This window comes from Candoia aspera, chromosome 14 (assembly GCF_035149785.1).
Source record: "Candoia aspera isolate rCanAsp1 chromosome 14, rCanAsp1.hap2, whole genome shotgun sequence".
NCBI lineage: Eukaryota > Metazoa > Chordata > Lepidosauria > Squamata > Boidae > Candoia > Candoia aspera.
This window is the reverse complement of record NC_086166.1, coordinates 3,914,285-3,926,745: the sequence shown is the minus strand read 5'-3', so window position 1 is coordinate 3,926,745 and position 12,461 is coordinate 3,914,285. Positions and strand designations below refer to the sequence as shown.

At 41.8% G+C, this 12,461-nt stretch overlaps 1 protein-coding gene across 2 annotated transcripts in view; it reads right to left on the bottom strand.

Moving 5' to 3' along the window:
* SDK1 (sidekick cell adhesion molecule 1) overlaps positions 1-12,461 on the bottom strand; it is a 369,862-nt gene that overhangs the window by 61,808 nt on the left and 295,593 nt on the right. For both annotated transcript variants that reach the window (XM_063315194.1, XM_063315193.1), the window contains exons 28-29: positions 11,768-11,866; positions 114-308 (exon numbers count right to left, since the gene is read on the bottom strand). In XM_063315194.1, the coding sequence (XP_063171264.1) occupies positions 114-308; positions 11,768-11,866 (294 nt within the window). The remainder of the gene's footprint in view (positions 1-113; positions 309-11,767; positions 11,867-12,461) is intronic.

Sequence of the window (12,461 nt, the reverse complement as noted above, 5' to 3'; positions counted from 1 at the left end):
GACTACTAAAAAGATCAAGCTTCTTGAGCCAACACAAGAAGCCAAAGACCAGGAAGCCAACCATCTTGGGGACGTGGGTGAAAGGAAGCGGTATGCTTAACTTTAGTCCTTACCCCTCTTTTCTGTAGTGATCACCGTTGCTTCCAAGGGCTCACCCCAGCCCTGGCGGGTCTTGGCAGAGGCTCGGAAAATGTAGGCTGATTCGGGGGAGAGATCTGTAGCCACAAATTGTTGAACTGTCGAGCCAACCTCCACCGTGGTGAACTTGTTGGGACTGCTGGTTGCCAGACGATAAGCGATCTGATATCCTGAATTCAGAGGGACAAAGGATGAACTCATCCTTACATATATGCATAAAAATAACAACAACAAAATCTTAGCAGTTGGGTTAGTTCAGCCAGTCTTCTAGTGAAGGGGAAATGCCAAGACCATTGGAACATCCTAATTCCTTCTTTATTTTAAAGGAAAACAATTTAATTGGCTTCTTTTTAGGATGGGTCGGCTGAGTTTGTAACGCCTTTCCCGCTCATGCAGGTCTGATTCTGTACATTATCAGGGAAATTACTGGAAAAGGACTTCTGAGTGATAATCCACCATGAAATGTGTTTCACGTTTCATTCTTTAGAATGAGATACTAGAACCGTTTCATCTTCCTGAAGCATATCGATGTGCTCTGAAAACACGGCAAATGCCACAGAAAAGTATATGTGGATGATTTTGACAAAGCCTGGCTGGCTGGAAATGTAGGTGCTCCAGATTTCCTGCTTCTTCACCCAAATTTGTTGAGTCCTCCATTGTGCCTTCTTGAATCTCAGGCTTCCGGTCTGTAGGTCCCAACAGGGTCCTGAGATTCAAGAAGGCACGATACAGGTCCCAACAGATTGGGATCTACCACCTGTTTCCACCAGTGTTGACTTAGAGCAGTGTTTCTCAACCTTGGCATGCGTGGACTTCAACTCCCAGGATTCCCCAGCCAGGGGAATTCTGGGAGTTGAAGTCCACGCATCTTAAAGTTGCCATGGTTGAGAAACACTGATTCAGAGTCTCCTACCCTGCAGACGCTGACTGCAGCCAGGAAATCAGAAGATGTTTAATTCTTGGGAGGAGAGCAATGACAAATCTCGATAACATAGTTAAGAGCAGAGACATCACACTGACAACAAAGGTCCGCATAGTTAAAGCAATGGTGTTCCCCATAGTAGCATATGGCTGCGAGAGCTGGACCATAAGGAAGGCCGAGAGAAGGAAGATGGATGCTTTGGAACTGTGGTGTTGGAGGAAAATTCTGAGAGTGCCTTGGACTGCAAGAAGATCAAACCAGTCCATACTCCAGGAAATAAAGCCAGACTGCTCACTGGAGGGAATGATATTAAAGGCAAAACTGAAATACTTTGGCCACCTAATGAGAAAACAGGACACCCTGGAGAAGATGCTGATGCTAGGGAGAGTGGAGGGCAAAAGGAAGAGGGGCTGACCAAGGGCAAGGTGGATGGATGATATTCCAGAGGTGACGGACTCGCCCCTGGGGGAGCTGGGGGTGTTGACGGCCGACAGGAAGCTCTGGCGTGGGCTGGTCCATGAGGTCACGAAGAGTCGGAAGCAACTGAATGAATAAATAACAAAAACCCTGATGGCCAGATAAAGAACTTGTCAGAATCCACGATCAAAGGATTGATGAATCGTTTGACCGTGTTCATCTGCCATGATGAGCCAATGCGTGTCAAGGACCAGAAGGGAGGAGGATCCAACAGGAGTGTGAAAGAATGCTGTCTGGGCTAATGATGAGAGTCAAGGTCGTACCAACTGAAGACATCTGGACTTGGCACGCAGGACTCTTGGAAACTGTGGGGGAGGAAGATGAAGGGGTGTGTGCTTGCTTGCTTGCTTTTCATTAGGTAGTTTAGGCGGGAATCTTTAGTCATGGCTTTTTGCCTTGTTCGGTACACATCTTCAGCAAATCTGAATTTTGCATTTCAACTTATGCATGAGTCAGACTATTATTGGAACAAGTGTGTCAGATTCTCACGGAACTTTTCTTGAACGAAGGTGCCCATTAGGAAAAATAAAGCAGGGGTACCAGTCAACGGTGGCACAACTATTGCCCCACGGAAACAGATTTCGCAACCCTGCATAACGCTCGCCCATCATTTCTCATACCCACACAAAGTGGATGAAGATGTGACCTCCATAGGAATGAGTCTGGAATGAATAAGGGCTCTCATGAAGGCATTTGGAAGATGCTTTGGGCAGCATGAACTCTGGATCATGAGATGGTCCAGAAGCTAGCTAGCTTGTTTATTTTAAAAATGTTTATACTGCCTCAAGCAACTATAGGTAGTGATTTAGTATGAGAAGTCCCTAAACAATATCCCCTTTTCATTAGGAAATGAAGATAGGGCTTCAAACAGGTAGTGTTCTTAGTGATTCCAAAAACTATCATAAAAATATAAAAATTGTTTCTGCCTACTGGTGCCAGACACCTAATAGAACTAGGTATTTGCAAAGGCCACGTTGTTTGATTACACAGCACCTCCATAACTCTACTCCTTTCCTGCAAGCTTGCCTACTAATTATACTAATTATAATCTGCATCTCACAATTCCTTCTTCTTCAGCATTCAGAAATTTATTGAAAATTTCTGTGAATGCATACCTGAGCAGGGGGATATTTTCCGTTTGACTGACGTGAATTCTCTGCCATCATGTTGTGTCTGGCTTTTGCATCAGCTATGTGGGATTTATGTTTTTGTTTTTTAAATGTGCTGCTATTCCAGTTGCTTTCCTTTCTAATTATTGTGCATTGTCTGGCTTTTAATTGTTTAATTGTTCTTTTAATTCTATATGCTGCTTCCTAAATCCCAAGGAAAGAAAAGCAAGATAAACATAATAAATCTAATCCAAATGTTTGTCATGCTCCTGCGTTTTTTCTTTTTACATTCCTTGGTTCTTTGGGGAAAAAAAGTGCTTTCAGAAACTAATTGTCAAACCTTGAAGGAAAATTCTGACAGGGATGGACAGATTCTAAAAAAAAAATGTTTTCATTGCTGCTTTGGTAGGACAATTTTCCTTTAAAAAGTAGAGAAAATTGCCAGACCAGAAAGTGATTGCGAATATACAAAATGGGGAAGAGGCTCATCTTACTAACTTTTAAAAAGGTTGGTGTGCTTATGGCAGCTCTGAGCTCTTAGGAGCCTCTCCCTTTCTCTAGCACTTCCTGGAATAATCATGCAACCATGCCATGCTACATGGTCTAGCTGAAGCTGAAGCTGAAGATTTTTAAAGTGCCTTCAGCCCCCGTGCATTTTTAAGTGTCAGTGAAACTTGTAGCCCTGCCATAGATTGTTTGGGAAGGGAAGAGAGGATTCAGAAAACTGCCAGAGCAATTCATGGCAGGATTTGTTCACATTGCAAAGTCTTGATAATTTGTGATGGGATCGTGTTTTTATGTAGAGCTTGCTCTTTTTGCACCATGCGAGGAATGAAAAGCATATGATTTATGGTTTACAAGACTAGTACATCCCATATTTCTTGGAATTCAAGGTAGCCTTCCAGGGGGTCTTCCACTGAGGCCCTGATTTAACCAAGACTTCCTTAGCTTTTGAAAGATGGCAGGTTCGTGTGCCTCTTCGCCACTCCCTGGCACCCAGGAAGTTAGCTGCAGCTGGAGGTGAGGGGCAAAGGAAATCACTTGATCTGGCTGGGCTCATTACCTACAGTCTAGCTCTGTGAAGCAACATGACCAACAACACATCTCAGGCTGCGGTTCTCAAAGACAACATGCCAACTGTTCGACTCATGGTGCAGATTTAAGTCAACGTGCCAAGTTTGCTTCCTTCTGGCATTCACACCTGACCCCATCCGGCTGCTGAGCTCCAAAATCAAATTTCTATCAGCTTGTAGTGAGAACTGTTAAATGCTCCATCAAGTTAGGTGGTGGTGAGCAGGGAAGATGGCTGCCAGATCCATTCAAAACAGAAGCAGCTGAATTCAGTTGTGGCAGACTGCTCCTTGTTCAACCACCCACCCTTGAACTCTGAAGAGTTCTTCACTGACTGGAAATAAATGCCCGCCAGACCCACCCGAGCAACTTTACATCCCTGCTCCAGTTTGAATTTCTCTAGATCACCATTGCAACAATATCCTGTGAAGGAAGAATGGAAACAAGAAGGCAGGACCAATGGATGGAAACCAGCAGAAGGATGATTGTCACAGTGGGTTTGAGTGTAGATCAATAATACCCAGTTCTTGCTGAGTGCTGGCACTGGGTCTATTGAAGTAGGGCAAGCAGCAATTAAACGATGTTTTGGAAAGATCTTTGTGCCAACCATTCTGTCCAAGCTCTGCATTCACATGAGATTCTAAACTTAATTCCTGTACAGATGGTATTCATGGGATGTAGTGGGGCTAGTGATGTTTTCGCAGATAACCTGTCCCTTCCCTATATGTCATTGTCTCTCCAACTTACTCTGGAGAAAATGGCATTAATTTGTACAGTTGAAAGCAGTGGCTGCTTTTGTTCCCCTTGCTGATGTGTCACATCTTGTATACTTTCCTGCTCCAGAAGTGTCAAAGGAGGGAGCGATGTTTCACCAGCACTGAAATTGCAGCAGACAAGAATGGAGAGTGAGCCCGCTTGTTTGGGTCTGTCTTGGAATGAGACACATCGAGGAGCACTTCTGTGGGCCATGGATATTTTTTCAAGCTTGGCTCCATAAATCGTGCATCTAAGCCCATAAATTGTGCATCTAAGCCCACAGATTCACTGGGGTGCCCAAACTGTAAGCTGGAGCCAGGAAGACTTACAAGGTAATTGCTAATCTTTGGGCATGCGCGCATGATAAAATAAAGTAAATTAAAAGGCTTGGCAAAGACTGAACAATCAAAAGCTCTGGGGAAGCAATGGAGGACTGAAGAGGGCTTCCGATTACTGTGGCAGAATGGATCGGCACCTCGAAATTCCTTCCTGGGTAAAGGGGAGGATCTGAGATCACCCATAAGTGATCCACACAGATGCTCCCCATGAGGAGAACATACTGTATAACAGTGGTCTCCAGTGGGTTTTAGAGCTCTGGGAATTGAGGGAAAGTCAGCTTTGCCTGAGCTGTGGTTTGGAGCCTTCAAAAATCACTTTAGGAAATTGCTTGTTCATTACTTTTTGGATACTAAGAACCTTCAGAAAGCCAAGTTTAATCACACTGGGTGATTCTCCTTCAATCCTCTGCAAAAGAAGTTCCATATAAGTTTAAGAACTTAAAGAAGAAGAAAAAATTCCTGAAACAAACAGCTAAAGGGTGATTAGAACATCAATTTGGGAAAGCTTTAAATGGACTGAAGGGCCAGATGGATTGGAAATAAGATTTTGAAACTAATTATAAGAATCCTTCCTGTGGGTTGTTTAAAATCCTATTGAAAATATATGAAAGTTTTGAATCTAAGTGTAAGAAATCCTCCTGTGGGAAAATGTTGTAGATTAGAAAAATATGTGACAAGAGGAGACTTTGAAGGCTGGACACTAGAGGCAACCAGAAATCGCTAAAGATTATAATTAAAGGAGAAGAGATCCGCTAATACAGAATGGAGAAAAGTATTTTAACTTTGGAAGAATTCGAAGATATTTGGCAACAATGCACTCAGAAATTTTTCTTAAGTTTGTCTGCTACCACTAAAATGGGTTTAAAAGGAGACAGAAGAGGAGACAACTGAGAACCAGGCTGTTTTGGATATGGATTTAAAAAATGACAAGATACAAGAATGACATGGAGAAAGATGTTCCACAGGACTTACAAATGAAACCGGCAGATTTCTCAATAACTAAAAGGGATCAACAAATAATAAATCAGAAGAATGACTTGGATAACTTTCCCATCTTGGACTTACAAAAAAGATGTGTTATGAAGGAGTTCCTGAGAAAAGACAAAGAGAAAATGAAAAGAAATCAGCTTTTGGGGCACTATTTAAAGGGAATAAACATCAAGATTTTTAAAAGCAAAAAGAAGGAATATAAAGTTGGCTTATTTGCTCAGGAATGAATGAATGAATGAATGAATGAATGAATGAATATACATACATACATACATACATACATACATACACGATGTAGCTCTTAATGAGTTTTCCCAAGACTGAATGACAAGGCTTTAAAGATTTGTTTATAGAAAAGATACAGGAAGAAGAAATTTTTTGTTAAAATATAGATGTTGTTATCTCTGGTACATGTTAAACTTGAGAAGTAGTTTCTGAGAGGAGACAAAGAGAAAATGATAAGAAATTAACTTGTAGGATACTATTTGAAGGGATTAAAGATTAAGATTTTTAATATGTTGCTGTTTCTGGTAGCTCTTAATGGATTTTTTTTTTACTAAGTTCAAATGATGGGGCTTTAAAGATTTGTTTATAAATAAGAGGTAAGATATGGGAATAATACTTTTTTTGTATTTTTAGAGAAAAGTATAAGGGACTGTGTTAAAAGTAAAGAAAAGGAATATGAAACTGATTTATTTGACTGAGGTTAAAATATATATGTTGTTATTTCTGGTAACTCTTAATGGACTTTTGCTGATTAAGATTGAATGACAAGGCTTTATAATTCATTTATAGATAAGAGATGAGATATGGAAAGACGAGATCTTTGGTTGAAATTGTACTTGTCTTGATAAAGGGGGAAGTAATTTCTTTATATGTCTTTTTTCTTTCTTTTTTCCTTCCCTTCCCCCCTTTTTTTCTCTGCACCATTCAATTTTTAAAGTTTTTTCTATTCTTCTTAGTTTGTATTAGTTTTTTATGTAGTATTTTTAAACTTTAATAAACATTATAAAAAAATCAAAATCTCAGGCATGCATTTCAAGGGATCACAACAGTAGATGTGCCTCAAAATTAAGCTTCAGCCGATGCACTTAGTTACATATATAAGTTGTCACAAATAATGCAATGCTGGCTTGAGCCAAAGCACATTAAAAATGTCACCCTCTACCCTTGGTTTTAGGCTTCAGACTTAAAATAAATGCAAATGCATTTAATGAACAAAAGACTCGTGACAATCCCTCTGTGAGCGGATCAACATATTAGCTACTTTCCTCACCAATATTATTTGTATAACTTGAAGCTATATATTTGCATACAAAACGTATGGTTTGCTTAGGAAGAGCACCAGAGTCTTCTGGAATCTACAAAACACTAAAAGGGGTGTTAGCAACCAGGTGGTGCTGTTAGATATTTGCATTAAACAAATCTAATCTTCAGAGATCATTAACTATGAACCGTTTATACAGTAACTTGAGGGAGAAAAAGAGAAATCCAAATGGTAACATATTTAGCTTCATCCTTTCAAAATGCTACACCACCTGCCCAGGCTGCACATTGTAATTCAAATTGTGAATCTTTGAAAGGTGAGATCAGAGCAAGAAGGCTTTGCCTGACATCTGCCATGAATTGTCCTTCTCAGTCTACCATTCCTGTGCAGAGCCCACAAATGCTCCTCAGGGAAAGAGAAAGGAAGGTGCCAGGCACAGGGGCCTGGGGATTTCATGTGGAAAAAGACAGGACCATTTTCCGATTGGACTGATTTGCCAGGGAGGGGCTAATCCAAACTCTTCAAGGTTAAAGTTTGGAAGGAAAACATGGATTTGACTCCCCAGATTGTTATATACTGTATATATGTGTGTGTCTTCTTCAACCTCAGGTCCTCTGCCAGAGGCCTGGGAGTTTGAGGGTTCTGCGCAGGAACTTAGCTGTTCTTAGCTCTGCACTCTTATACACACACACACACACACACACACACCAACATCAGGAAGCAGCATCAGGAAGAAGGAGGATGAGAAGCTGGAGAAGGACCAGGGCCTGAAGGAGGAACTGGAGAGGATGTGGGAAGCGAAGGCCAAAGTGGTCCCGGTGGTGGTAGAAGCCCTCAGGGCTGTGACCTCCAAGCTGGGAGAGTGGCTCCAACAGGTCCCAGGAGCAACCTCAGAGCTCCCTGTCCAGAAGACCGCAGAGCTAGGAACAGCTGAGGTCCTGCGCAGAACCCTCAAACTCCCAGGCCTCTGGTAGAGGACCCCAGGTTGAGGAAGGCGCATACCACCCATAGGGGTGAGAAGGGAATTTTAAAAATATATATTGTTATGTTGTTATATATATACAGTATGTGTATATACATACACATACCGTATATATATAACAACATAACAGTTGTTTAATAGTTTAATATATATCTTTTACAAAGTACATAAAAACTATCACAAACCACTAAAGAGTAGAAGCAAAGAAAGAGAGGAAGACAAAAGAAAAATGCAAGAGTGCAGAAAGAAAGAATGGAAAGGAACAGAAAGAACAATAGATTGATTCAGAAGATTTGACTCCCGTGATTGTGAAAACAACTCTGTAATTCAAGGAGGAATGGTTTCGTCAAATGTTCATCCCAGACCTTGTTTCTTAAACCCCTTTTTCTGACTATCAGGCCATTTATGTGGAAGGAAATTCAACTAAGCACAAAGGAATTTAGCAGATTAGACTGCCCCAGATTTGCACTCCTAATCTGTGATTGTCTCTCTGTCTTTCCATTCCAAAAAAGGAACACCATGGAATACCTTTTAAACTTTGGGTCAGTCTCTGAAAAAAACAAAAAATTGCATGATTTTCTAATTTTTTTTCAAGTAATAGAAATGTAACGAAAAAAAGAAGTTGTTTCATTATTTGAGATTTTGAAATGACAGATATAACAATTCACTGTCCCTCTCTAAGATTTCCTTTAGCTCCAGAAATATAGTTGGAAAAAAATAGCCAATTTCAAAGCAGGTAAAATAACTGAAATAGCCCTTGTCAATTCTAGACAGTTCTTATTTCAGGCCCATCTGATCTGAGCCTGGGGGAGCTAAAACAATAGTTTGTCAGATAAAAATGAAAACCTGCCATTGAAGATGCCCCAAAATATGTCCAAAACCATGGTTATAAGGATCAATCCCCAGAAGGCACTTGGGCAACAGTATTTCCCTTGGAAGGGATGAGAAACTTCTACAAGAAGACCAGGGGAGCTACTGGTAAACTCCAACAAGAGAAATCAATAGGGGTAAATGGAAAGTGTTCAAAGAGAAATGAATGTATGCCCTGGGGCTACAGAAGCAACACAGCAATAAATGCAAAAGGCATTTTAAAGGCCATTAAGACATGAAGAATAGAAAGCCAGAATAAAACAGGATTCAGAACACTGCTAAACACAGTAAAGAGCATGATAAGGAAAAAAGATATATATTTTCAGAGTGGAATGGGGATAGGCAATGAGACCTTAAACCCTTTTTAAGTGGAGGAAGAAGCTAACAGAGCTGCTCTCCAAGGGAAAATGATTCGGAGAAATATTTGAACAGGAATTCAGAAGTTTCCCGTTCCTGTTGATTCAGATGGTCATCTTCCAAAGTTACACCTCCCTCTTTTGATTTTGTGAGCTTCCCGAGTAACATTTTCAGAAGCGCTGGTCCCTTTCCAAACAACTGATCCAACCAGATGTAACCGGCATTCAGCTGACGTAGCTTCGGCCTGCTTTTTCTGAGTCCCAGTGCAGTTAATGGGGCATCTCACATGCTTTCCCCAAACTGGTGCCCTCCAAATGGGTTGGACTTGATTTCCCCTAATTCCTAAACAAACACTAAACGGTTATTGCCACATACACTCTGCAAATTTATTATATGTTGCTTAAAGCAATACTTCCCCCACTGACTTTCCACAGTGGTCCAGGTCTGGCTTCTCTATCTGAACCTGATCCTCACCCCCCTTTAGATTACTGGCTGTTCTTTTACAAAATCTAGGGTTTATAATTAGCACTGACGGTGCACTACAAGCCATCTTTGAACACAAGCAGGGTCCTCTGGCACACCACTGCTTTCTGAGCCAAATAAACAGCAACAGTTTAATGTGTCTATTAAATGTTAGGTCACTCTAAGTCATTTCTTCCCTCAAAGCAAACAAGCAGGAGCAAGAACAGGTTTTGCACTTTGAATACTAATGCTGTTTTTATACTCATCGTCACTTTCCAAAGCTCTTCAGACGTAGCAGGACTAGGTCTGAGCAAGCAGACAAGCATTACTTGAACTACAGGAGAGGAGAAGGAGAAGGAGAAGGAGAAAAGGAGAAGGAGAAGGAGAAGAGGAGAAGGAGAAGGAGAAGAGGAGAAGGAGAAGGAGAAGGAGGAGGAGGAGAAGGAGAAAAGGAGAAGGAGGAGGAGGAGGAGGAGGAGGAGGAGGAGGAGGAGAAGGAGAAGGAGAAGGAGAAAAAGGAGAAGGAGGAGAAAAGGAGAAAGAGAAGGAGAAAAGGAGAAGGAGAAGGAGAAGAGGAGAAGGAGAAGGAGAAGGAGGAGGAGGAGGAGGAGGAGAAAAGGAGAAGGAGAAGGAGAAAAGGAGAAGGAGAAGGAGAAGAGGAGAAGGAGAAGGAGAAGGAGGAGGAGGAGAAGGAGAAAAGGAGAAGGAGGAGGAGGAGGAGGAGGAGGAGGAGGAGGAGGAGAAGGAGAAGGAGAAGGAGAAAAAGGAGAAGGAGGAGAAAAGGAGAAAGAGAAGGAGAAAAGGAGAAGGAGAAGGAGAAGAGGAGAAGGAGAAGGAGAAGGAGGAGGAGGAGGAGGAGGAGAAAAGGAGAAGGAGAAGGAGAAAAGGAGAAGGAGAAGGAGAAGAGGAGAAGGAGAAGGAGAAGGAGGAGGAGAAGGAGAAAAGGAGAAGGAGGAGGAGGAGGAGGAGGAGGAGAAGGAGAAGGAGAAGGAGAAAAAGGAGAAGGAGGAGAAAAGGAGAAAGAGAAGGAGAAGGAGAAAAGGAAAAGGAGAAGGAGAAAAGGAGAAGGAGAAGGAGGAGAAGGAGAAGGAGAAGGAGAAAGAGACAGAACTCTACACAATAGAGACAGATTAAAGTTGTTCTACACAGTTTGTGGATTTCCACTTAGCATTTCAAAGGTCAAAAGTGTGTACAAATGCAACTTAAGATAACAATGCCCATTTCCAAACTCTGCCTCATCCACTTCTGAACTTCATTCCTGATGGAGCTTCTTCTGACATGTAATCATTCTAAGAGGCATGTTAGACTTAGAAAAGAGAGTGAGGTGATAACTAGGGGAACTGGACACATTTGAAAGAGGTCACGATAGTAGAGGTGAAGAATGTGCCCCTTAGGTGGACCAATTTATTTTAGTTGCACCATAAAGAGAGCATATGCAAAATGCAGCATCTATTAAGGGCCTCCAAGTCACATACTCTAAGATAAGGGTGACGAATTTAACCCTAACACTTTTCTCTCCCGGAGCTTCCTGCATTTGCACACTCACTGCCAAAATGCTCAGTCATGCTTTAATGCCAATTATTGCCACCCTTAAAGTATACAAAGAGCTTACAAGATTTCCCACATCAACACTTCCATATTTGGAAGGAAGAGCTGTTAGACTGCAAACTTGGATTCCTGCAAGGGGCAGGCAGCTGGCCCTTTCCAGCTCCATCATTCAGTGAACCACTGTAACACATTGTAGATAAATTGATTTTCAAGATGTGAGGAACGCCAAGCAGAACAAACCAAAGGAATGTGACAGATAAACCATCTTGTTTCTGAAACAATGTTTTGTGTAAACGGTGTGAAACATTGGAGATGGTAGGAATGGGTTTTTGGGAGTGGAACCACCACCATTTTCTGCTAATCGCCAACGTGAAAAGATACACTTCTGCTGTTTGCTTTCTTTGGGCCTTGAATACTTCTTGGGAAGATGCTTTCTGTTCTAACCCTCCCCATCCCCATTTGCTTTTCACTTTCACTTACCAAGAATAATTCCATTGGGTTCCTCAGGTGGTCGCCACATAATTTGCACTGACGTCAGCCTCACTTCAGGAAATACCAACCGCACCGGGGGACCTGGGACTGCAAGAAACCCAAAGCAACACTGTAATGATGGCTACATGCTGAATTATTCAAAGATACCCAGATCTTCCCTTTGGCTCTTGATAGAAAGATCCTGCTTGCAGAAGGTTCTAGACACAGCATCTAGCATGCTGCTTAAAAGAAAAGATGGGAATGATCCAGTGGGAGGGCCCAGAAGAGTCAAACTTTTCCAGAGGCCCTTTCCGTTCTTTGGAAGGAACCCCCAGTCTCTAGAGTCTGTGAAGCTTCCTTGCCCATCCCTGAGCTAGAGAGACCAATAATCTGAACTGCTAGAGATAAGTGCTACTGAACCAGAAGAAAATGAAGAATTCTCTGCAATATGAAAAGTTCACTATTTCGGGAGTCAACCTAGCCTACAGGTCTTGAGCTAATGCACAGCCAGAGTCTGCCACATGGAAATATATTTACAGTGGGTTCTTTGACAAATTAAGTTTGACCTCAGGAGGTATAAGCAGGCAACAGCCTCTGAGGATTCTTACTGTTTTGATCTGATTCTATAGACATTAAGCTCCTGGCATCATATATCACAACCTTAGTCAACTTCATGCCCCCTAAGTGTTTCAAACTACAGCTC